Consider the following 27,497-nt stretch of genomic DNA (forward strand, 5'->3'; position numbering starts at 1 on the left):
AATTACTCCAGCTGTAGATTCACAGCCAAGCAGACTGTTAAAACAGGTTATGCTAGCTTGGCACAGCTACTGCAGCCTTTTATTAGCTTCAATTTGTGTCTCCAGCTATGTGCCCAAGGATTTATTTCTCTAGCATGAACATTTCCTTTCATAAATTTTCACTATTAAATTAGCATTTTAAATGCTAATACTGAATGAGAGCTGGCTGCCTCACGGTATTTTTAATGCTTTCATTTTGTGTTGTCTGAGTAAATTCTAACCTCCTGGTAACATCTAGCCGTTGCCAAATCTCAGGCAGGCATTCAGAGGGCTGAATTCAGCTCACCTACACTGTCCCACTGACCACTATTGCATACAGCCACCTCAAAGGAGCTGCGCAGGCAACGCATCGTTCACCCACGCCACCTCCTTCTCCACCAGAGGACCGAAGAAACTAGCATTACAGTTCACAACCAGCATAAAGAAAAAAATCAGGCCTACTGTACTAGAAAGTAACAACCTTGTATTCCAAAGAAAGTCTTTTACAGTAGTATTTTCAAGGAAAAAAAGTTCACTTGGATTTATGAAACAGTAGTTTGAAGTATATTAAGACATTCAAATTTCATGCCCTATGATGAATGCTAGAATTTTGGAAATCACATATTTTTCTGTGTTTTGTGACACAGAACATAAGTCACATAACTGGCACTTAACATTTTAAAAATCTAGTAGTTTATTTTTTTTAAAAAAGTGCATTTTAAGTTATGGACACTGCAATGACAATTTTTTTTGGGAAGTGGAGCGTGCAGCTGCCACTGTAAAAGGCAGGCTCAGACGTACGAGAGCACAGGGTATTCAGACCACCGAAGTAATGGGAGAACTCTAGTCTTTATGCAGCCAAGGAACTACTAGGGTAACTGTAGATAAATTAAAAAGCTGTAAAAATAGCAAGAACACCCTGATTCTGGAGAAGAAAAAAAAATTACTTAATGCATTGTTTTATTCAAGACTATTCTCTCCAACTCCTGAGGCAGACTGCAAATGTTCTGCAGTGCATCCCTCTTCCCCTTCACATGAAGTGTTTGAGCTAGAACGAAAAAAGACAAATTCTTTCGTTTGTAGCAACTGGCCAAGAAAGAATAAAAACTAAGAAAACCCTGTGTTTGTTTCAGTCACAGCCATGTTTACATAATACCTTGCAATTTTCAGATTTCCGAACGAGCACTGTTCAGGACAGGAACACATGACTTCACTAGTTAGAATAACTTTCTGGCCATTCCAAGCATTGGGCTAGTTCCTGTTAAACAGACAGCAGCCAACTAAGACATGAAGTTACCAGTTTCGTTCTCCTACAAGTGAAACATTTGCTTCAGGAAGGTAAATTGTGAGATTGTAAACTTACTTAGTTTCAAGAAGAATGAGAGATATTTAAAAGCTCTAACCTGCTTTCATTTTAGCATCAACACTTCACCCATCCGAAAAAGACATTTATTTAAAAATATTATTTAAATATATATTAAAACAATATTTAAAAAGACATGATAACAAATTCAGTTGCTGTTTACCCTTAGTTGCCAGAAACACTTCAAAAGGAAATAACTCCAAGAGGTCATTTCTTCAAAATACCCACATGGTCACTTTCTTGATGCGATCAGTGAACTTACAAAAATTGTGATTCACAGTTCTGTCACACACACACAAGTTGAGTTAACCACCAGTTTTCCCTTGTCCACTAAATAATACCAAGCTTTGCTACTAATAAGCCTCAGCTGATCCTATTTTGCCCTGTTTATCTCCTACAGGCATTATAGATGCCTTCAGATCTCCATTTTCCTTAACCAAGAAAACATTCCTTCTCATTTGGGTATTTCCTCTCATGCATAAACACAGAAACGTCACCTCAAATCCTCTGTCAAATCTAAGAGTCCCTAAATCTGTAATAACCAGAGAAAAGCACACTGTGATGAGGCATTTAGTGTTGCAGAGTGAGCAGTCCCGCCATCTCTCCTTTGTGACCACCAGTGTACTAACATTGCCAAGCACTGTCACTGATACGATCTTTAGTGGGAATATTTAAGAGCTTACAACCTCGTTGTTTTACAATTTCACAGCACTAAACACAAAGGGAGAGTCTTAGATTACCTAGGCTCCCTTACCTTAACTAATACACTCCTTTGGGGTTTTTTTTTAAGCATAGCCATAGAGCAGGATAAAAGGTGATAAAGAGTTAACACACACTTTTTCTGGTACACTGAATGAAAAATAAAGAGTATTTTAATTTGTCAGCAGCCCAGGTGGCGGCAAACATTCAGCTATTGCTAAACTCCAGTCAGTTAATTCTGTATCATGGTAATTGCTATAATCACAAATGTTTCAGGAGTTTCAAATGCCTGAAGTAAGATTTTATGTCTTTTTCCAAGCTTGCCTAGCTTATTCATAACTAGTCTGCTTTTATGAACTGGAACCATTTGAAAGAAAGTCAGTCACCATAGGGTACAACAAGGCTTTTTTAATGGACAAATAGTCATAGGCAGGAAACACAATGAGCTTTGAAGGCTCACAGTCAAACGCATGCATCCTGATGACCAATATGCGGACACACTTACTATTTCCAGCATTCCATATAACCATGAGTACAGCTTCTTTCCAGCTACGTCAAACGGGAAGTTTCCAAACATTTCAACCAGCATTAACATCTATAATACTGTGGGTTCTTTTTCAAAATAAAAAGAATTATCTTATTGCATAATTAGCACATACACAGTCCAAGGACCTATGAGCACTAGGTCTGAGTAAGCTTTCTAAGTTTACCCATATAAATTTACCACTGGTTGCAAGAAAAATCCTGAGGAAGCTCTTAAACCCACAAAATCTAAAGCCAAACATACCAGTTAACAAACATCTGGCAATATAAATTGTGAATGTTATGTTGCTCAATGTTAGAAAAAGTAATAAAAAAAGCATATAGGAGATATGACAGGAATCTACTACCGCAGAGTCCAAATATTTCTAAAATGAAAAAGCAAAACAGGGCAGTCTACTTCATAAGCAAAAAGCATTCACTGGCAAGTAACTGAAATCCCTCAGCACAGGAATACCTTTTCAATATTCAAGAGTGAGTTTGGGGAGTTTCTTCCTCTAGAATTCCCTGCATCCATCACACACCCCCTCAACAGACAGGTCACAGATGTTGGCTGACAGTAGCAGGCATGGAGCACAGGCCTCAGAGTACCAAACGGGCAGGACCAAGGCCATCTGAGCAGACAGCTTATAAGCTGTTTATGGGAGGCACATCCCAGATCAACTGCCTCTGCTATCCAGAGTGTTGAGTTTGGACTTTGCTTTGGGTTGTTTTTTTGTTGTTTGTTTTTGGTGGGGGGTGTGGAGAATGGGAATGCATATGGTGGCCAAATTTGATTCACCCATACTATACAGGGGACCGACTTCGCCTGAGTAAGTTGAAAATCTTATCTTGCTGGTGGGTATCTCAGCAAATACTTCAGAATGTAATGAAAGCCATGTGCTCATCTCCCTAAAATGCACACCAAGTCCCATCTTCCAAAGGAATCTGTCACAAGCCTGAGTTCATAGAGTGAATACCAGTTGCTGGTTTAGCAGCTGTTCAGGTTGACTATTTTTGTTTGGATCAGTAGGTGTTTTCACAGGGCAGTTAAACACCCCTACAGTAAATGGAGAGGGCATCACAGTACTGATGCTAGCAGAAAATAAGCAAGCGTAAGGACGCACAACTAGGCAATAAGTGGTGCACAGCCTGTGAGGGACCTATGGCTCATTAATAAGTGCTTCCACAGGCAGGGTAGCTGTTCCTTTTGATGTCTTACCTTGCAAGATATGCATACACTTCTACTTTGATCTCTAGGAACGCTTACTCATCACCTTTCTTACCTTCACAGGTATCTAAGTGAACAACAACATTGGCCTCAGCTTGCTCAAGGCATTTTTCTTTCCATATGACCACAACAGTGATTAGCAAGCGTAAGGCCAGAGCTTAATTAACAAAATGCATCATAAAACTGGCCTTCAATTTACAATTAATATACTGAATTATTTCATTTTTTTAATCATCATTTTGAATAATTTTGATTTTTCAATCAAATTTGAATCAATAGATTCAAAATGAAACATCATTTTGAAATGAAAGTGCATTTCAAAACTACTTCCAGCAGAGCAAGGTCAATAAGGTTGTCCATTTCTTGTGTTCTACTAAAGCAGTAGAATGTCTGAACCAACCAACATTGCCACAGTCTATTTCTGGATGCAAGAAAATGGCATGAATGATTAGAGTCCATATGACAGATCAGAAAGAAATACAAAGGGTTTCAAATTGCATATCAGGTTCCAAATTTACCACTTTCCCTTGGAAAAGTTACTGCCATCCTGCTCCAGGCTATCAGCAATAACCTTTTGATTACCCAAAGCATGCCACCGTTGTCAGCTAAGTAACACAGATGAAAGAATTCCCTCTTGGAACATATCAACAAGATTGCTTGGCTGCAAAAAATTTCTGCACCAAGAGAGTGCCATGAGCTTAACCAGATACATGAAGATACACTGAGGTTTGTTAGAAAAAAGAAGAAAGAAAAAGAAGCTTCCATTTCTTAAGCAAACTGAGGCACTAATACGACTTAAACTTTCATGAAATTCTCCGCTGTTATGAAAATTGCTCAGAATTTCTTTTCTTATGATTTTACAATTTCTTGCTTTCTAAGCAAGCTTACATGAAAACATGTATCAAATTCTCTGTTTCCTAAAGTGCTTTTGTTTGGTAAACACCTAGACAAATCAGAGGAAAATTATTACGGTTTTCTCCTGAAAAGGATTTATCACCCTGCTAGAAGACAAAAAACTTTTAGTAGTAGTTTGGGTTAACTAAACATGGAAAAAATTCCTCAATTTAATTGTGAAAGCTGCTGCTATTTCTATTTCATGCCTAAGAAAGACGTGTATTTCTGAAAGCTTTATTTTTTCAGTTTTACCAGCTGTTCTGATACAAGATACTACCTATGCCTAAGCCTTATCCTACCCACATTTTTTGACTGATAGATCTACAGAAAGCCAACACCAAGAATACAAACCCAAACAGTGACTTCTCCAGTTCTCTTTCAACAACACAACTATTTCCCAACCACAGATCTGAACCTGATAACAAAACCTATGTAGTAATAAAAAAATTTACTAGTTTTTAAAGGAAACAAATTACTATTCACATTGGATTTCAAGCGCTGAGTTTGAGTCTCAATGCCAGAACTGGAAGCTTCCATGAACAGTACTGAAACAGCAGCCTAATTAAAAAAAGCTTCATAGATGAAGTAACCTGCATTGAATTGCTCCATGGACAGTCTGAGCATATGCAGCCAGACAAGGTTACAGCAGTAAGTTTAGTGGCATGCAAGCATACATTATAGATTCACATTTTAAAATGTGATCAAACTGCTAGTAATTATCTTTGTAAAAAGGAACCCTAGCAAAGGCTGTGACAACTCCAAAAGAAAGCAAATGGTTCTTAATTGGTTTTCTGGCTCTAGAAGCAAGTGTTTTATTTCCTAAAGACAACAGCGTAAGAAATTTCTGTCAACAGCAATAGCAAAAACTTTGAAGCTGGTTTATCAACATTTTATTAAGTACAATTCTTATCAGCTCAACAGAACATCAACATTCAAGAAATAAAAGTGGTTAAGTTTCCAAAACATGCAGTGAGCAAAAAACCAGTTCTCACAGTAAGTTCTTCAAATAGGTCCCACACCCAGCCACCTCACTCTTTCCTAAACGTCTTTCAAGAACAAGATGGGCTTTGCACACACTCCAAAGGTAAATAAATTTGAGCTATTTTGGAGTGTGAGGGAGCAAACTCAAAAGCTCACCCTGCCAGACTGTCTATTCTGTGCCATGGCCAAGTTTAAATGCATTCGCTGCTTTCAGCTGTGACAGCAAAACATAGCAAGGTGGCTTTTAACAAACTGTGGGCTGTCTTTGAAAATTAAGAAAACCCATAGTTTTCTAGGGTTTTTTTCTAGAAAAAAAACCACATCAGGTATCTTAAAAACCTCTATCAAAAGGTGCAAATGACAAAATCTGCAGTAACCATACAACTTCCAAACTGATTAAGAGTTCTTTATTTCTTGTTACCCCAGGCATGAAGTATTGAGGCTGGCATTCCAGAGACACATCTTTTCTAATCAGTGTCAGGCAAAACACATTGATCAAAGCAGTTTAGTTTTCTATTTGACGAAAGATTAAGCAGAATTCAAAGTTGCAATCTTCAGAAACAAAATAACCAATCCAGGACATATGGAAGAAGGACAAGTTTTGGACTAAAATTCAGTCAAATTTTTATTTTGGAAAGATGGTTCCAAACCAGAAGTAAATGAGAATTTGGTAATAAGTTTAACAGGCTAGATGTTATTTTATGCTTGTCATTTAACACTGAAGAGTTATTCTTAAGTTAAATCTATTACGACTGGCACAGGACTCCCCTTACTTTAGGTTCACTTTCTACCAACCGCAGAAGCCTGGCAACCTCCTCCCACCTCTTAACTCTTGATCTCAAGGACAATTCCTGTTTTGTCAGGCTCCTCTGTAAAAAGGCAAGGTTTGAAGTCAAATGGTACATTCTGGCAAGGCATTACGTGGCCTAAGCAAGCTGCTGGATATCTTCATTATTCACTCAGACATAATCAGAAGTATATACAAACTAAAATACATTCCAACCTAATATCAGGCATGCAAGTCAAAATACAATTACCATCACAGAAACGCAGACAAGTAGAGTGCAGAGGTCACAAGAAAACTATCCCTGGATGAAAGCAATCACTCAATATCCTACATCAAGGTGACACTGCAGCGGACAGCACAGCTTCAGGTATATTACCACATTCCCTTGTGTTGTCCAAGCACTTTGTTCAGTGTTGAGATTAAAAAAAAAATAATACCCACCAAACCAAACAAACACTTGCCTTGCCACATGATTCTACACGCAACTATAAAGGCTGTCAACCAAAACATTAAGTTCCACATTATTCACATTTCTCACTACAATAGGGTATTGCCAAGACTAATGGTATTCTGAATAGTTTAATACCCAGTACTAAGGAGTCATCTTGTGATAAGTATCAGAGTGCAAAGAAACAGCAGTTTCTTTGCTTAATATATTCTCTCAGCTATTTCCATTGTGATAAGAGTTTATATACATGTTTTTCTTAAGACAGCTTTATAAACATATATTTATTCTCTCAAACTATGCAGACTGCAAATTCACCAAGCACATGAAGGTCAAAATTCACTACATCAATCTTTACTGTTAATAGCTCAGCATTACTATGACATCATTTATCATCTATGTGAAAGTACTCTTTTTCATGTTCAGTTCAAAGAATGTTAGTGTATCCATAAAAGCTCCATCTCCACAGAATGTCAGGGATGCCATACCACACATTTTTCAACTGCCCATGCAGTTACATAAACATTTAGGCATACCTACTACATACAGTCTTTCAGCTACACATACAGCACTTTATAATAACCTGCTATATCTTTTGAACTCTCTAACCTATTCTTTCTTGGGTTTTTGCTTTGTGGTTGTTTTTTTTTTTTAAACCACAACAGAAATGTCAGTGATGATATTTTAAGCACTAACCAACTATAAAACTCTTACAGTCTCCCCTCTGTTTCACTCAAATACCACTTAATTTCAACATATTGAAATTTCAAACCTTTAATCACCTTGCTAAAATAATGACAAAGCCTCTACAGCCATAGTAGGAACAAAACCTTCTATTAATGATTTTTAAAATCAGAGTCTGCAGCCACAAAACCCCCAAACTTTCCTGTCTTAAGCATCAAACAGCACAAAGCAGAGGAAGAGCAAAATAAACAGTGCTTTCTACATAATTCAATACTCAAAACTCCAAAATTCAGTTAAATATTCCATTTCATATTGCTAAACTGTAAGAAGCTTAGTACAAGGAAACACAGGATTTTTATTTTCTTTTAGTATGGTCATCAATTGCATGGGAAGTCCAATTGTGCTTCCAGAAAAACTGTTAATACTCTGAACATCTTTAAAGTCACTTCAGTAACAAAGCCGTTGACTTATCACTAGGACTTACCTTTTACTACAGTTTCACTCCCTGAAGAGTGAGCGTGAAGATGGTCTCTAGCATTTTTAATGAACTGAATCCATTCCATGAGAATATAATTGCGTCTTCAATTTTTGAGATTACTTTTAACTGATTTTAGCATATTATGACAATAGGATCTAAATATTGTTAGTTTTCCCCTTTGAACAACCTGCATATCTGTTCTAGTAAGCTAATCAACTCTTCAAAACCTTTGAGCCTGATGTACTCAAATTTCAGAAGAAAAACTAATTCAATCTGAAATTTTTCCTCTTGACCATTTTAACATAACCTTTGTGGTTATACATCAAAAAAGAAAAAGAGCAAAGCAAAGAATTAGCCCTATAAAGGAAAGAAACTGATTGAAATACTAAAGTCTAACTTTTTTTATCCAAGGATAAATAAAGATATAACTTGTGCAGTACACATTAGCCTACTGACATTGCTTATGAAACAGACCAGAGTTCTGACCTTTTGGAACGAATACATAGAAAAGTTCAAAGACATTGATTAAAAAGCAGTGTTTACAAAATGATATAAAATAAGTCACCAATAGTACAAACACAAAGAACACCTTTAACCCACCTATAATAAGCATCAAATACATTGAAGCCATGCTTTGTAAAAGTCCTAGCTTATGCTAATTGCTGTTTCTGATCATCTATCATCCTTTAATATTAATTACTTGAGTCCACATTTGTACAAACATAACTATATTAGTTTACAGAATTCCTATTTTTATTCATTCAGCATTTCTGCTTCCAGACCCGATTACTTATGGAAGACAACAGCTTGGTACAGAACAGCCAGCCAGAAGTCATGTTCTGCCAAGTATATGACACATCCAAAAAAAAAAACAAACCAAACCCTTTGGTCCAGGATTATTTTGCCTCCTTATTTTATTTTGAAACACTTCAAGGAAGCCTGCCCAGAAAGTTGTCTCAGCATAAAATAAAAAACACAGAATAAGTGAGGTTGGAAGGCACCTCTGGAGATATCTAGCCCAAGCCCCTGCTCAGAGCAGGTTTGATAGATCAGACTGCTCAGGACCATGTCCAGTGGAGTTGACACCTCTGGGAGTACAGGTCCCACATCCTCTCTGCAGTCATACTACGGAGTACAACAAAAAGGGGTTAAGACTCAGAATCTAGTTACCTTAAAACCACTTCTTTATAAATAGGATATACACATTTAACATAATAGTAAGTATCTCTGCAAAAAACGACAGCTGTCTACCAAACAAGAACCTCACTGGCATTACGTCTTTTAGATAATGGGATAAAAAATAATTGCATGAAAATGCAATTTGCTGTCACCACCAACAAACGGGTTAGTGGTCTAGAAAAGCTTTCATTTAAGAAGTAGCACAATGTTAGGCCACCAAAACCAAGCTGTCTTATATACGTCTCTGGTAACTGAAATACTCAAGACATTTTTTCCCTAACCATTTTCATGGTTGCTACATTTCAAACTCACAAGAGCTCCCAGTCACATGGTAGAAGTCTGCCCTACTGAATACAGTTCATCTTGAGAGCTTGCTAACTTACTTACCTCCAGTATTGACACCGTCAAACCTTTCCTTTTCTTGCAAGAAACTTTTTTTTTTTTTTTTTTTGGTAAAATGCTTTCTGCTTTATGACATTTTGCTCAATCAAATTATAACATCTGAAAGCTGCCTTCAGATTGGGGCAGCACATATTACTGATACTACAATGTGCTTTGTATTATCTTTCTGCATATACACTCTTACATTGAGATAAGCAGAAGATAATTTCTCTCAAAAAAGTTTACACTTGTATCTGGACATGAACAGGAGACATACAGTATATTCACACACGATCTTACAGATTTCTAATTTATGTACACCTACAGTAGCTTTTAACAGTTACTTTAGCTTTAACATTGATCATTCAACTCCCTTGGTAATTCTAAAAGCTACTCACCCATATCCCTTCTTTGACAATAAAAAAAGGTTCAATTCTGAATTACACATCCTACCCAAATGGATGATACTCAAGCTTGTGCCGGTTAAAAACCCTTGACAGAACTAGGCCAAAATCTAAAAGGTCATTTCTACCCTGAAGGCTATTTACGCTGGTCACAATAACCAAAGGTGTCTTGTACTGTAGCTCTCCCCAACGTTCATGATGTACAAAAATCTTATTTTCTATAACGATAGTAAAAAATAAAATTTTTTTTTTTTTAAAAAAAGAAAACATTCAGGTTACCTCCCAGAAGCTATCACTAGAAACTTCTACTCCAACGGAATCATCGTATGAGCCAGACATTTCTATGTATGAAGAGCTTGTAAGTATTCAGAGCTTAAACACCTTCAGAATCTGTAAAAAGATACAACAAAATATTTATGAGCTGTTTTTCATTATTAATGCTATCAAAAGAGAAATGAAGTTAGGTAACATCCTTCAAATTTTTGATATCTAGGGATGCCAAATAAACACACAAGGTAACCACACAGGGCATGCAAGTACATTTTGCAACAGAAGACTGTTCTACCACACAAAGTTCTTGGCTCTTATCATTGTGTTTGCTGTCCAGAAAAATGTTCAGTCCATCTGCCTATACCAAATTTCACCAAACTCTTGAATTTACTTTATCATGACCATCTCCTGTTACAACCAAAAGAAAAGATTGAGTAGCACGATGCTTACTCACTGAGTATTCCACTGTGAAGTATTCCGTAAGAGAATCAATTGATCTTTGTGCTACAGATACAATAACCTGCACTGCTTCCTATTCCTTTTTCACTGGAAATCTATGTTCTGTAATGAAACCCACTGGAAATATTAAAGGCCAAAACCACTTGCTGATTTAAAGAAAAACAGATCATCTTTTCAGAAGGGAAAAGGGTTTATTTCTGTAAGAATCTTAGATTCATCTACTTGGAAACTAATGGCATCCCTAAATGCAAAACAGAGCTTCCTCAGCAACAATGCAAAGCAAAACCAATGTGAAGAGCATTGCAGCGACCCAAGTCAAACACAGGAGACAGGACTAGCCTCCTTCCCAAAAGTGTTAGTATAGTTTATGATATTCAGACAGCTCTCCTTCTCTTGCCCAGCCAGCTGTGACTAGATCTCTTATTGGGCTAGTAACTACCTACCTGAGCTACTTGCTATTTTCTTGCCAACACTCTTGTGCGTTGCAGATAATAGATCCTAAATGATGGTGTGATGCACTTATCTACTGTTCCACGTATACCAAGTAAGAGGTTACAGGCTCCATGACAGAAGGTCTCCTTGAAGCTGACAATTACTTTTGCCAGAAGTTGAAACTCCCACACCTAGTTTTACTGCATTTTGTGACATGTTACAATACTATTTCATTGTTTTCTTTTAGGAAAACAAACAGTAAAAAAAAATTCTGATCTTTATTAAAGGTCATTACTTTGACAATTCAGGCATTGTCACTTACACAGACACAGCCGCACAGAAGAAAAACATGATTTATCCTCATTGAAGGAGATGATTGTTTATAAAGTCCTGCGTATAAAAAAAGTTCAAGGTTACCCTAAGCTAACATTTAAGATAAGTATCAAAACCAGTACTGAGGCAAAAATTCAGGCACTTAAATCCACAAATGTGGTTTGTGGGGTGGAGACCAAGAGGTAGGAGAGGAAGGAAACAGCTCCCTCCCACAACACACACATGCAAATCCCTGTCTGATCTCTACAGATACTTCATCAGGTTCTCCTGTTTAGATTTCTCCTACCAAGTTTGCCTACAACTACTGCCAGGGCTACATACAAGGGTGAGCAGATTCTACCACCCCTTCTGGGATTAACACCTTTACTAGTAGACTATAAGGTGAAGCTCCCTCTTTCTCTTGCCCTATGAATGTTGCTTCCCTTAATGCAAGAGGGCCACTTCAAAAGGAAGAGCAGAAAATGCCTACAAACCTAGCCTACCTTGCAGCCTAGAGGTTATGACATGCTGCTGAGCGAAACAGAACTGAAAGCCTCCAAGGCCAAGAACTCAATGCTATATCCACATTTCTTGGATACTCTTAACTGTCCTGTAAGGGTAGGCATACACCACTTGTAACAAAAACTAGCTACTGAAACAAAACAGTTGTTGAGACAGTTACAGCAAAGACAGAACAAAACTACTCTGGCTGGGAAGACAAGCTGTTTCTCCTGAAGTTTTTCATCCAATTCATTTCCACCATCAAAATCACAGAAAGCTTAAATAACCTTAACACTGAATACAGAACTGGAAACTACAATGGGTACATCAATTGTTAGATTTTTATTTTGAAAAGATAACCAAAAATACAGGAAGGGTTCTGCAGAATGGAAACAATTAGAAAGGAACATGATATATTGAGCCAAAGTATTTTTACATGTTAGTGTAACAATCTTCAACTTATGTTATTAGTAATTGCCAAAAAATCTGCTTTTCCACCTGTGCTTTTATTAAACCAAGAGGGAAAAGTACATTAAAACACATTCAAATGTCAGTTTCTTAGTAGCACACCTTTACATGGAATGTGTTCTTTCAGATAAGTTTCAGCCCTTGCAATTCTTCCAGTAGATCAAGGTAAGCAAAGATCATTATTTGTAAGTGTTTATAATTTCTGATAGCCTTTCTTAGACAGCCATAAGCAGCACAAGGAAGAAACAAGTGCAATAAACTTGCAACTAGCTGGACAAACTCAAAAGAATACTTTGACATTAGACAGTTTTTTCTAAGAGTTTTATAGTTTTCACAAAGAAAGAAGGTTATGCAGTGGTACCTTTAACCATAATTTCTGCTATTATTTTATCTGATCAGAGGGAGACATAGAATTTAAAGAAAAGTTGTCAGATCAATAAACATTGCTAGCTGGATTCTGTTAACTGCATCTTCCTGCCTTTTTCCCATTAAGGCAGCTCTAACACTCCATTACTCTGAAACCAAGTAAGCTACTGGAGAGAACTGTGTTACTCAGCATGCCATGCAGAACAAGGGAAGGAAAAGATTCCAAAGGTTCTCAGGAAGAGTTAGAGTTGTTTTTCTATAGTACACCAAGATCTTTCAACGAAAGTGTTTACTGCCATTTGTAAGAGATCAGGCAGACAACAGTAAAGTCTTCAGTGTCAAAGTCAGGAAAGAGGAACCCTTACGCAGAAGTATAAACCTACAGGAAAGTTTCAACAAGTCACCCATCCCACCCACTCCCAAACCACACAGAAGGTGTTTTTCTCCCTCCAAATACAAAAAGACAAGACAGTGACAGTGTTCTCAAGCAGTAACAAACAGTGTCTGCTTACCTTTAACAAAATAGCCTAAACTATACCAGCGCTGGAAATTTAATCTGAAAAGCTACACGGAAAAACTGGAAAAGCTGAAACAGAGGAACATTTTCTTAAATGAGGGAACAGGTTGTGAGGACTTTTTTTTTTTTTTTTTTTTTTTTAAAAAACACCCAACCACTTCTATTCCTCCTCAACTAAAACTGCATCATACACACAGCTATCTTTTTTTTTCCCCCCATAAAAGCATGAAAATGATCAGTACTCAGGAAATTCTGATGGATTTAAGGTTTTTATATGCCAAATACTATGCTGTGAGAAAGTATGAGCAAGCGTATTTAGGGAAATATTATGAAGTCATAGCAACAACTGGCACAGAAAAACACTATTTGTACAGCACTACTTAAAAATAAACTGGATACTGAGATAGGAACATTAAGCAGTATGAGTCATACTACCCTCATGAAATAGAATTATTACAGCAGCCAGTCCTTTAGCACATTTTTTGTTAGGGTTTGGTTCTCCCATCCTTCAAGTGAATTTGCAGAGGTTTCACAACGAAAGTTTATTGCACATGGATTTGCAGTCTTCCATTTCACTACAAAAAGTAAACCTAGGAACAACTACTGCTGTCAGTATAAAGTCTGGGAAATTTAGATCAAGATGAGAAAAACAGACAAGTTCTACACAGATACTCCACAAATTCTCACCTGCATCTCACAACGCTGGGGTTTCTATGGTCAGCTAGACTGCAGCAGAACCAGTAACTTCATAAGAAAGCATGGTGCACACATCCAGTTCCCATATTCCCACCACAGTATAAATATATATTTATATATATATATAAAGCACCTATCACCATATTGATAAACATTCTTTGGAACCTCTCTTGACAGCAGAGGTAAGAACAGGAGTCTGTCTGTTAGTACCTCAGCACTTTTGTTTCCAACCAATTAAAAAAAAAAAAAAAGGCAAGCCACTCATCCACTCTGGCCTTTATCTTCCAACTCCATGACTCCAGGCACAACCCTTTAGGAGTACCTACACTGTCGCCTTCTTGTCCCTCAACTACTTGCTGAGCAAGCAGTAGCACAGTGCTCTAGCAATTTCCACCCACCCCCATGCTGACTGGTAAACCAGCTCACCAAACAGGACAGATTATTACTGAGCTCACATTAACATTTTCTTGAGCAGATACATCAGCTGAGGTTTCTCCCATCCAGCTGGCAATTCTCATGAAACTAGTAAGACATGTCTACCTTTATCTCTGTTATTCTGTAACATTTGTCTGAAACTGACGAATTAATTCCAAAATTATGGAAGCAGGAAGTTAGAGAAGGCAAAAGTGTTAAGCCTCATTTTCCTCAGAAGACAGGTCTTCACTGAATAGAAGCCACCTCTGGATCACGCTTTTGGCCAACACAAATGAAACCTCCTTTCATATTTCTCAGGATATTTTCTTCCTGTATCAAAGAACTTTGTAATTTCCATCAAAAATCAATCTCAATATTTTACTCATCAAGCCCAAAGGTCTTTAAGCAAGTTTTTACCGGTGTTACCACAGGCACATAAACCACCAAATACCACGCAGCACAGAACCCTTGTTGCCTTTTGTCATAAAAAGTCCCAGCACGCATTAGCTAAGAGAACTTATATAGGCTAAAAGTAAACCACAAAGTCCAACTGAAAAAAGTAACTATATACTGAAAAGTACAAACTATAACAGCTACAGAAATGGTGCAAACAAGCAAGGCTCAAGTTTCTTGACTTAGTGATTTTTAAGCAATTCTTGTAAATTAGGATAATGGATCTTAGACACAGGGAAACTGATCAATAAATAAAAGAGACTTTTTTTTAAGCTTCCTCTTAGGGAGCATTCTAGCAATCCTATATGCTAAAGACCTTGGATTTCTTCTCTGCTGCTAGTGCCCTACACTGTGAAAAGAACTGCTATAAATATCCTGAAGGTTTAACACATGAGGATCTTAGAAAATATTAACTAATAATGAGCAAGCAGACCTTCAGATACTGCACACAAAAACATCTGAATAGAATATGCTGCCTCTGCTCTCAAGAAGTTGGTTTTAATGCTACCTTGAAAGCAACTTACAAAAATCTGCTTCATTCATCTTTAAACACTTGATATATTTTTTTTACTCCCTTTTTCCTCATGTGTCAGGAGAGAGATATCAGCACAACACACAACTTGCAAAAATCTGTGCAATAAATGCAGTCTTTTAAGATGATAAATAATCCAGTGAGTGCCAAAGCTTCTGTTAAGGTGTTTTCCAACAGGAAGAGGGGAAAAACCATTTGAAGAAACCCTGTAGTTTATCGTCCCCAGCCCTCAGTAACAGATTCTTTGATGAACTCATAATGTGAAACAGGTTAGGGTTGTTGGTTGAAAGATACATTTTAACTTTCTGAAACCCCTTGGAAGATGATGTTTATTTTGGTTAGATATTTCACTACCATTCAAAAAGAGCATTTAAAAAAAATAAATTACTGTCTCCGTGCTGCTTACTGAATCCTATGATGAGAAAGACTAGATATTCCAACACACAGAATGCCTGCAGACAAAACACTATTTCAAATACTTGAAACTTAAGGCAATACCACACAGCCTTGTCCTTCAGACGTAACCAACGCTTCCCAATATGTACAAACCAGATAACAAACAGGAGACGTGACTCCCCGTTTCTTACTTCCAGAACTTCAGTTTTCAGAACAGAAGGAACTGACAGAAGCTCTCAGTGACATGACATAATGCTTCTCTCTTCCGATTCTGTTATGTACTATAGCTGCTTTAAGGCAAGGCAGTCACTAGTACCGTGGCTCTAGGTGACAAGCTGGTCCACAACAGAGAAGTCTGAGAATCGTGGAATGACAGAATCATTCAAGCAGGGTCACCCCAGGTTACTCAGGGCTTTATACAGTCAGGTCTTGAAAACCTCCAGGGACAGAGACTGCACAACCTCTCTGTGCAACCTATTTCAGTGTTCAACTGTCCTCAAGATGAGACACAGAAGAAAATAAATTAATCTGTATTTAGAAAAGCAAATGGTGTCTCCAGCTATTAATATTATCCTTGTGTTGTCTCCAAGGGCTCTACAGAAGCAAGCTCAAAGACAGTCTACTAGCCTCTAGAAGAAAAAGGCACCTGGTCACATTACCTTTTAAACTTATTTTTGGAATGACAGGACTTGTCACTATGGATCTGACTCAGCAGAATTCCAAGTTTCATGACTAGGGAGTGAAATACTTACGTATAAGGACACCACTCAGCTTGGGTTAGCTGCTCATACAAACCTTCATCTATAGCATTTTTTTCTTATTACTCACTGAAGTCCCAGGTTTTCTTCTACACAATAGGAAGGAAACAGGACTTCACTGTACGGAAACAAACGTATCCTATGCTTTAAGTGACAGCTATTGTTGTTTGATACTAAGCGTAGCTACCATTAACATGCTGTATCTCATATTCCTTGGTTAAATAAAGCTATTTAGACTGCGTCCTTTTCTATTCTGTCCAAAGAACACACTCTATAAGAGTTCCAGTTTCTTCAGGATTGCAATTTGTTCACTGTTTACATAGAGAGAAAGTAAGTCACATAACTCCTTTAGCAATATTGTAAAATCATGTACCAAAACTTTAAGAATCACAGTTATCAACAGTGGAAAATCCACAAATTAATAGGACAAGTAACTACAGGAAAAAAAAGTTACTTAGGCTTACACACGCAAGTGACACCAAGGAATTCTAGCCCCTGGGTGCAGGGAACAAATGCATCAAACCAGGATTAGTCACTACTGCTCAGTGCTGTGAACTCTAATTGCAATCAGTAGACAAGAGTGCATGTTATTAAGAGAAGTCAGGCCTTAAGACTTCAAAAGGTAGAGCCTCAGATCAATGACTTTGGCCTAATTCTCATTCTGCATTTTATAAAATATGGTGTATAGCACCCTTTTTCACAGAGATTTAAGAAAAATCTCTTATTGCTGTAATTGTTTTCTTGGCAGAGCCTCAAACACCAGACAGAAGTCCATAAAAGGAAGCTGAATCACTGCTTCCTGGGGAATTCTGCCTGTATGTTAAAGTTAGCAGAGCCACACACCAAATGATTTTTTGAAAGAAGTTGACAGCAATCCATTTGGTGAACCCTGTATCCCGTGCACTGAAGGAACTAATCTAGGAAATGCATGCTGTTACAAACTGTGTAAGCTTATTTCCTACTATGCATGCTCCTCAGACTGGGAGCAATATTTTATTCTTATATTTTCTAGTTTGAATACCAGAGTACTTTGCCACCTAGACATTTTTCAGTTAGCAAATAACATAAAATGACATTAAATAGTAAGAAGCTACTAGTTTGTACTAATCATCCATAACCATAAGTAAGAGTGACAAGAGATTCCTTACACTTCTGTGGCCCGCAGACAGTGGGAAAAGGAGCAAGAAGCAGTCAGAAGCTGATAGGAACCAGGCAGGAGAGTGGACATACGAGCCACCAGGGCAAGAGGCACAGTGGAGGGAGCACGGAGCTGCCTGGCTTCAGCCCAACTGGAGGACAAAAGAGAGAAGGGGCTTCTGCAGGTGTGCCATTGCTTCTGGGTGTTGCCAGAAGCTCCCCATGCTCCAAGTCAGCAATCAGAAGCTGGTGTTAAATGCCAATTAAGTAAACGCCGAGTCAAGGCTGCTTGGCTCCCAACAATTTCTTCACTACTGGATTATACTCACTCATACCTATGTTTGTTAAACCCTGTACGTGTAACATGCAACAGAAACCCACTGAAAGCATCATTAATTCACTGCGTAAATATGAAAGCAATGAACACACATTCAAAGCCATAGTTCTAGCACACATCAGATCACTGAAGCAGTTAAGGTGTCCTTGATACTTACTACATGTGAAAAACCCCACACAACTACAGTGAGAAGACAGTATCTCCAATGTAACTGTCCAGGCACATCAACACTGTGCGACTGAAATTTTACAGAGTATAAATTTTGCAATGCATAATAAGGAATAAGGACAGTATTTTAGTCATTACACTTTATTAAGCACAGTTTGAATATTTTATTAAATAAATGAAATTTAAAATTACTGATTAAGCTTGCTCTTCTTTGAATAGGACACAGCACAGAAATGCACCCCTGAAATGTGAGACGATGACCCAAACGTTGTCAAACAGGCTCTCAGCCTACACGTTATGCTTCATGTATGTACAAGTATTATCTGACTCTCACACTCTGGAGAAGATAGGCCCAAGTTATAAGCCACTGTTTCTGTCTCATTTTATATTCAAAGACAATATGTCTGAACCCTTCAAGCCTCTTGGGGAATTGTGTCTTGGAATTCCATGCCTTTACTGCAGGCATGAGCAGTAAGGGCAGAGCGATGTAGTTGTCAGATAACTAGCTCTCGTCTCGTACCCTTCCTCATCTTAACATGCTATTAGACACACTGGTTTTTTGCAGACTCAAGACCTGGCTGTCCTTATGAGCTCCTACATGCTGCCAGCATAACCTCCCCTCTGCATTTTTTCAACTAACCAGGAGATACCTTAAATAGCAAAATACTGACATTGAAGAAAACCAATTTGTCATTCTCTGCCTGACAAGCCACTCTGTGTATTATTTCGATTGTGCATTTTTTTTGTTGTTTTAACGAGTAAAGTTATTAAATCACCTTCAGAGGCTTTGCAGAGGTTTCTGATTTTAAGCTAAATTAACACTGACCACAAGAAATTATTAACACTGCAAACTACAAACTTTAAATGGCAGAGCTATGCCAGCTGTGTATCAACCTCGTGTCCATAGCTATGTGTGGAGCTTTAAAATATTTGGATATACTCAAAACAAACCTTAACATACTCAGATTACTTTTTGCTTAGCTGGAGTTATGAGGGATAATGTAGTAACCAGAACAAACCATGCAAGGGAAAGAAAATATCCAATTCTGCAGAAAGGGCACTTGAAATTGCAACACTTTGCTCAAAGCTGGATAGCACTGTTAAAATGCTCCTCCTGTATGCCAATCAAATATATGACCTAGAGCATGCCAACACTGGAAGTTTTTACTTTGAACCCCTAATATCAATCTGCATGAAAATTGCCTCATCACTAAGTTTTAGTTTTATTTTTGAAAATATTCAAAGCTGTTAAAAGATTTCATTGCTTAACATGCTTCTGTTGTATTTGATCAAGAAAGTTGTTGTTTTTTTAAATTACCACCACTGCACAACGTTAAGTGGTTAAATATCAGAACATGAAAGTGTTCTGATACAATTTTTTCTGTGCCTTGAAAGCCAAAGGAGAAATCAATTACAGAGAAGTTTCAGCAATTATGATTCATACCAAGAAAAATGCAAATGGCTACCTTCAGCTTTATTCAGGCAGACTTGTGAAGATTAAGTTCAGAGCCCTTAAAATTATTTCAGTGACAAAAAAAAAAAAGTGTCCACTGTTTTCTATTTTTCATTAAAACCAGTTTTCAACTACAGCAGCCCACCACTGAGCAAATCCTACAGCCTTGCAAATTCAGTTCCACCAAGCGGCAAGGTACTGCAGAAGAGATTTCAAACTACAGACTCAAGAGTATGAGCATTCAATAATAATATAGACTTAACTTTCCCTAAGCCAAAATTTTACCATGCCAGAATTTCTGAAATACAGTTTGGGGATTGGTTTTCCTCCTGCATCCCATCTTCTCTGTAACAACCAATGAACTTCAGGTTATGGAGTGTTAAGCATCATAGTAGTTACAGGAAAATGCCTGTAGAGATTACATGGAGTGCTAAGCAGAGGCAAGGAGTCATTTTTTGCCTTTCCAACCTGGTATTGAAGCCGTGCCTGCTGCTAAAGAATACCTCCATGAATTTAAATGTCATTAAAAGGAAAGTATGTTACTCCTGGAAGTGTTTCAACAACAACACATTTTCATAAGTATTCTTAACTAAAAATTGTGCGTTTTCTTTTACTTTTTTGGATGACAGAGCTCTTCATTTCAGACACAAGATACTGTCTGAATACAGTGATACTTCCTGTGTTCTTAAGTAGGGAATACATCTCTTAAATTACTTAATACAGTGCAAGGTACTTCCTCCTACATCACTTTGCTAAGCCTACGCAAAAGGCCAAAACAGGGCCTTCAACACAGATTAAGACAGAAAAGAGGTGTATTAAGCAGTTTCCTAATACAAAAGCACTGTTAAATTTCATTACAAGTTTTAAATGATGGAAAGGTTAAATATAGTAAGTGTCATCCATGGTATTCTATACTCTTTAAAAATAGAGCCTGTGATGTTTTTAAATACCATCCTGTATTAAAAAAGGAAATCTAAACAAGGAATTAAATGATTGCATGCATACAGTTGCCACAAACTGTCAAAAGTATCAGAGTACATAATACAAAATAAACAAAGGTTCTGTGAATTGTATCATATTCCCAGTCCTTCCAAAAATTCAGATATCCATTTCAGATAAAACTTTGATGAACTTGCCTAATGAAGAGATAATGCTTACGTGTTTCTTCTCACACAAAGCAACTCCAGTTTCAACAATTTTTTTAAAACTCAACAGTATTAGTATTTACATCCAGAAACGAAAGAGACCAAAAGACCACTGTAGTTAAGAATTCAAAACCATGTATACTAAAAAGCTACTGAAATGTACATTTTAAAAGTACATTTGAAGTTCTCAAACAATAGATAAAACCATTTAAAAAGTATTTTTCTCTTGTAGAGGTCAGCTTTAATTTTGTGTTAAGAAAACCAAACACCAATGCCAAGCTCTGAAATGCATTTAAATTAACCTGCAAGACAACCATTAGGTGTTCTGAGCAAATTTTAGAGCATCTAGCAGCCAAAAAGCTTAATTTTCTTCTGTAATTTCCCTCAACAGTGTATGTGATGCATATATGGCATAAAAGGAACTGTGTAATTGATATTTATTAACGGACATTATAATTTGTTTAATAAAGAATCTGATTTAACTCTTATTTAGCACTTGGATTTTAGGCTAAAGTATTTAACATAGGCTTCTAAACTCGCACATTACCGCTAAAATTAAAAAAAAAAAATAATCTTAAGATTAGGAGAAATCTGAACTCATTGCAAAAATTAGCTGGATACAAAAGCTCAGCTATTTCATTCCATCCAACTGGAGGGAAAAAACCCTCAACTGTTTGTACACTATATTCTAAAAATTAGTATCTTCAATTTAGATTAGTTTGATACACTATCCAGAGTTGTATCTCATTTCCTGGACCAACAGCACTTCTTGGCAAATTAATTCTCCCTATTGAAATCATTATTAGCAACATTTCCTTTAGGATTCTTCTGTAGAAGAAAATGGCAAAATTAGTAACACATCTGAAGCTGAAATCAAGGTGACCTTGACACAAGAAAAAAAAAAAAAAAGTAGTTGCTAAATCACACGAAAAGTCCCAAATCATACACATTCTTTCTTTACTTCTAGACATTGTAGAATATGTATCATAGTACTAATATCTGTACAATAGTGAAACAATGACTTTGGATATTGTATGGATATTAATCTGTAACCACTGAAGGGAGAAAACTGTTTCCCAAGTTCTCCTCCAGATTTTCAGACGATTTCTGTATCGACTGCTCTTAGAAACAGAAAAGAAGTCTTTGTAAAATAATTTTAAAGTACTGTAATTAGGCTAAAAGACAATTTTTAAAAAAGGATATCAAGATTATAAGTAGTAAGATGAAGATTGTATTAAGTTGTTTTGCACACAGACTAACTCATCTTGGCTTTAATCACAAACTTAGGAGGTGTGCTGTCCTGTTGAGTACTGAGTACTACCTGCAGAACCTTCAGGTAACAAGGGAAAACACAGGACAAAGTACACTTGGTAGTACCCTTCACTGACATTAGGTACAGAATGTAACCATAAAACATTAAAACAAGTAAAACATCCTCCTGTTTCTGTTGAGATGCACAAAAGAGAAGAAACATAAAGAGAACAATTTCACACTAGACTTTTTGGTCACAAATCACCTGTGTTGCAGGTTTAAAGTCTGAAACGCTATTATAGAAGAAATTTCCCATTCTAAGGACATACTTCTTGAATTTTAGACCCAGAAAAGGACTGTAAGGTACCGAGAGCCCTAAGACCTAGGTACTATGCTATCTAGCTTAATATTAAGTGGTTGTCCTCCAAATAAAGAAAAAAAATTAAAAGATTCTTTAAGAGCCTCAAGTCTTTCTGGTCACGGAAAAATCCGCATTAACATTATCTTCACTGAAGAAAAAAAGCATATCAGAATTGGCTTGGAGTAAATTTTGCCAGAAAACCTGAAGAACTCAAGACCATTTAGCAATTAAAATCACTTGAAAGATCAAAGAGTGTGTGTATATATATATTTTTTTTATCTTATTTTTTACATCAGAGGTTTCCATTATTTAAGTTTGAGTGATTAAAATGTTAAAGTGCAGGAAAAAATTCAATTTAATTAGAAGCATTTGCCCTTTTCTAACGTTCACTTCTGCAGTGCCTGTGACATCACCTACTAATTTACATGTCCTGTCAAAGTCTCCTAAAATGAAATTAACCTTAATATTTTGGCATCCTGCACAAATAAATAAAATTGAAATAAATATGCCTTTAAGTTTGTTTCAAAGGAGCAAGAAGGGAGAACAGGACCACATGCCTTCAACTTGCTAATTCCAATCAGTAAGCATTTAGTTAGCAAGAAAGCTTTAAAGTGCCCACATACTTTAAAAACAAATAAATAACCCCTGAGTCAGTGGAATAAGATGGCTAGTAATACCTAAAGCATACACACTTAATATTTAGTTCAAGTAGAATTTTACAATGATGCAAAAAGAAGGATAGTGCAGAGGAATACTATTGATGTATTCTCCACCCAAGAAAACATGAAACAGCATTTACATCTACACTGCCAAAGTAGCTGCAGAGAAAAGTGGCATGTATAGAATTTCTAAAATGGCATATAATTAAGAAGAAAAACAGAATATTGCAAGAAGCACTGCCTCAGACATTAAAACTTTCAGAAGGTAAAAGGTGCCATGATACTTACCTGACCACACAAGTACCACAAAACATGAACACTGCTGCACATGAAGACAGAAAACCCCACAGAAATACATAAATAAGAAGTAATACAATAACCATTCTGGAAAAGAGATATGTTTTAGAAAGCAGACTATTTCAGTCCAGAACCATCATTTCAAACATGATGAAACACACTCTTACATTCAAACAAACATTGCAAAATACCACATTCACTTGGCCAAAAATACTTCCACATCAGCTACGACACAGCATAGTAAATTTCTGGTAGGAAAAAAAGCAGTTTGGCAAGTCATTTGATCTACTGTTTGCAAAATACATACCTTAAAACACATGCCTTAATTCACTTGCATTTTTTCCAAATACGAAGTTCAGCAACAGAACTGCACGGAGAGCGGCAGTACCTGCACAGCTCTGCCTGACCACCATTTCCACAAACAGAATTCTCTCATCAGAGCGTACGTCATCATTTCCTGTGAGCTGATGAAAACCTTGCAGCTCAAGCTAAGGTCATTTTTCCACACACACACACTGCAGCACCCAAACCAACACAGGGTTTTTCAGTCACACACATTTCTAATGGTTCTGTATAGCTATATATATATATATAAAAAGTTCAATATTCAAGTATACTATAATCTTTACAAAAGACCACAGGTAGCCTATACTAAAGGAAGGTATTTTTACTCATACACTGGCTTTGGTGGAGAACAGTGTTTTTAAATACCTCAGTGAAACACACAGGCACATTTTGCAGATGCATCGCTTAGGAAACAGCTGTGTTATTTTGGTGTTTCACAGTCAAAAGTTGTATTTTTCCATCTCAGGAAATACGGGACTGTAATATTAATTAATGAAATATCGATGTGCATTGAACAGCAGCATATCTAAACCCTTAAATCAAGATGAAATAAGCTAGTCTTGAACCCGAAGGTTACATTAAAGAGTTACTGTTCTTTACTTCAGGAAAGAACCAATTCAGAGACCTTATTTGAACTAAATCTAGCCCTGAGACTGTCTCTAACAGTTATACGTTTCCAGAGACTAAATATGTGCATTAACAACATGTCAGCATACTCTGCCTTCTATTCTTCTGAGGGAGATACAGATGATTATGCTTGGCAGAAACTAGCAAGACTGATTGGGGCAGGGGAAGCTAGTTGCATGGGTGGAATCAGCTGAACCTGTGCACTCAAGTATTAGTTAATTCTTCTGTCTCTTTTTTGAGATGTAAATAAAACCAAGGAAAAAGGTGAAAAGATTGTTTTCTCGCCACGGAGGATGTAAGAGAAACAAACAAAAATAGGCCTTCCCATACACTGCCTCATAAGGACATTACTGAAGATGACCTAGACCTAGTAAAATAAATGAAGTTTCTCAGACCATAACGTGCTCATATTATACTTAATTGAAAACAGTACAGAGGCATCACGTTTCCACACAGAACTCCTTAGGGCTGAATGGATTATTTTCTATTAGACAAAACCACCAGCTCCCTAGGATACTTAACACACATACAGTAACAGAAGTATCCTGTAACATAGAAATGTTTTGCTAGTATAGCTTTTGTTCAAGGGACCAGCATAAGCTAGTACAGAACTGTACCCCAGGATCCTTGCTAAAGCAGAAATTAAATAACCACCCCATAACTGTTGGTTATGAACCAGCTCTAAACAGTAGTTTCAATTATTACTAATTCCTTCTGCAGCCATTATCCCATCATAGCACTGCTGAAAAAAACCAGGTCAAATTATCATGCAACATTCCTCAATTCTCAAAATACATTCAATGGTAGTTTAGTATTTGGAGAAAACACTATCAATGTAAAAATTGCTAATGAAGATAGCCTTACAATTTAAAAGCAACATTTGCAGCTGTGATCACTGCCAGATGAACTTTATACATCACTTCAGCAGTGTAATTTCTGGAACCGATACAGAATTTACAGACCTCTGGAGAATGCAGTTCGTAAACGTAGAAGTCAAACAACAGGCACGCTTAGCTTTGACTATCCTTCTTTCCAGCAAGTTAAATAACCAATTATTCTTTTAGAAACAATACAAGATCTGTTCAAGTGTTTCAAAATCAATGCTATACTGTAACAGTACAAAAGACCATGTGACAGTATTTCATATTTCAGATTAAGTAAGATTAATTCAGATTTTAAAGCAAACTGAATACAGCTTCTAAAGAACAGTTAGGAGCATTTGAGTTGTTCACTTGTGTTAAGGTGAAGGAGAAGGTTGCTCAATACTTAGTTTCATTAACATGGCCACTGAAAAAAAAACACGCTTGAATTCTGTTTAAGCAGATTTTCAGCTCGGTGAATCCAAGGTAAACTTTAGCCAGGACTCCTCATGTTTCTAGGCAATTTAATTTTCTGGTCCTGGAACAGTAATTACTGCAACAAGGACAGAAGACCTTTACTTACCACTTAGTAATCTATACAACATGGGCTGCTGACCTAGTAGAATTAAATATTCCCTAAAACACTTCACTTTTTTTAAAATAAATATAACAAACCGGTTCCTTATCATGTACTAAACTCACTGGTCTAAGCCACCCGGAAGTATCACTCAAGTATTAAGGTCACAGATCTCATTTTATGGTCTTCCTTGTACACATAATTTGACAAGCTAAACTAGAAGTTCATTTTGTCTGCCTGTGTGATGCGGTGGGGTTTTTTTGGGGGTTGTTTTTTTGTTTTGTTTTGTTTTTTTTTTTTAATCACTCCCAGTACATTTAAACCTACTTGAACCCTAACGCTATTGAAAGCCTAAAGTTTTCAGTGTGCAAAAAAACATGGTGCTGCTTTAACACAGGCATATGAGATCAAGGTTAGGCAAAAAAGGTGGAAGTTTTTCTTTGGTTCTCAAGGTTTCATTAATCTTATTAAGCGTTTAGGAAAAAAACAACCCCACAGAATAGCCAGTCTCCCTTATGATTTTCAGAGATCTAGATACTTTTATATAGCTCTCAAACACAAAAATCACTCATATATAGAATCCCTAAATGCAGCAATGTGAAACGAATGCTTAATTTGGTCAACTAATCTCAGAAAGACTAGTCTTTTCTACCCTTCTCCGGCTTTTCAGGAAAAGGAAAGGTTTTTATGCCATTTTCAATTAATGCTTGACTGAAGGACAAGTAGGTCAGCCATCAACTCCACAATCTAAATTGGACTGAAGTTCAAGGAAATTGGGACAAGAGGCCCCATTAGCTATCCATTCTTGCACTTGCAATTACCACTGTGTTTTCATTCAATAAGTCCGTGCCATCACTGACCACAGAGCATTTAAACAGCAGCCTTTAGCCAGCATCTCAGCAACAATTAAAAGACAGAAAGAAGAGAGGTAAAGAACACAAAGTTCAATTTAGCACTCAATCAGAAAAACACTAGTGTTAAAAATTCAAGATTGCAAGACCACTTTTTAAAATATATATGGTCCAGATTCAAAGTTGATCAGCGTTGAATCAGTGTCTTAGTAAAAGCACATAATATACAACTTCCTTTTTTCATCATACATGCTGCTTAATAACTTCAGCATTTGAAATGGTTCCAGTGATTCTCAAGACCAGAATCAATTGCTACTAAAGGTAGAATTATATGCCTTTTTTGGTTTATGAACTAAACCTAAATTTGCATGTCAGGAACCTCTACACTCACAAACTAGGGGTATGACAGTGATAACAGCTGAGAAAAGCAGGCACAAATAGCTTCAGAATGAAGCGATCAAATTTCTTAAGCTATTTAGTCTACTGCAAATCATTCTACACATTGTAATCAAACTGAAAAACTGCGTAACATTAGACTCCAGAAAGTCTGGAGTCATTACATTCAAATGCAACATCCCATTTTAAATTAAAATAGAAATCAATTGGTATTTTTGCATGATGCATAGTAACATGAAGTAATGAGAACAGAAAATGTTAGTATCATGGAATAAAATCATTCTGGAATTAAAATATCAAACTTGCACACACTCAAAAGGAATAGCTTAAGCCAGATTTCTAAAATGTGCTTTGGGCATAAAATCTATGCACACACACATGTATGAAAACAGCCAG

At 36.8% G+C, this 27,497-nt stretch overlaps 1 protein-coding gene across 8 annotated transcripts in view; it reads right to left on the reverse strand.

Moving 5' to 3' along the window:
* Nucleotides 1–27,497, reverse strand: part of PACSIN2 (protein kinase C and casein kinase substrate in neurons 2) — a 65,135-nt gene that overhangs the window by 19,813 nt on the left and 17,825 nt on the right. For 7 of the 8 annotated variants that reach the window (XM_037388655.1, XM_037388660.1, XM_037388658.1 and 4 more), the window contains one exon: nucleotides 10,343–10,453. In XM_037388655.1, the coding sequence (XP_037244552.1) occupies nucleotides 10,343–10,402 (60 nt within the window). In that variant the 5' untranslated portion in view covers nucleotides 10,403–10,453. Of the gene's footprint in view, nucleotides 1–10,342; nucleotides 10,454–23,752; nucleotides 23,865–27,497 lie in introns of those variants that run through there. The other variant, XM_037388654.1, reaches the window with a different exon arrangement.

This window comes from Falco rusticolus, chromosome 5 (genome assembly GCF_015220075.1).
Source record: "Falco rusticolus isolate bFalRus1 chromosome 5, bFalRus1.pri, whole genome shotgun sequence".
NCBI lineage: Eukaryota > Metazoa > Chordata > Aves > Falconiformes > Falconidae > Falco > Falco rusticolus.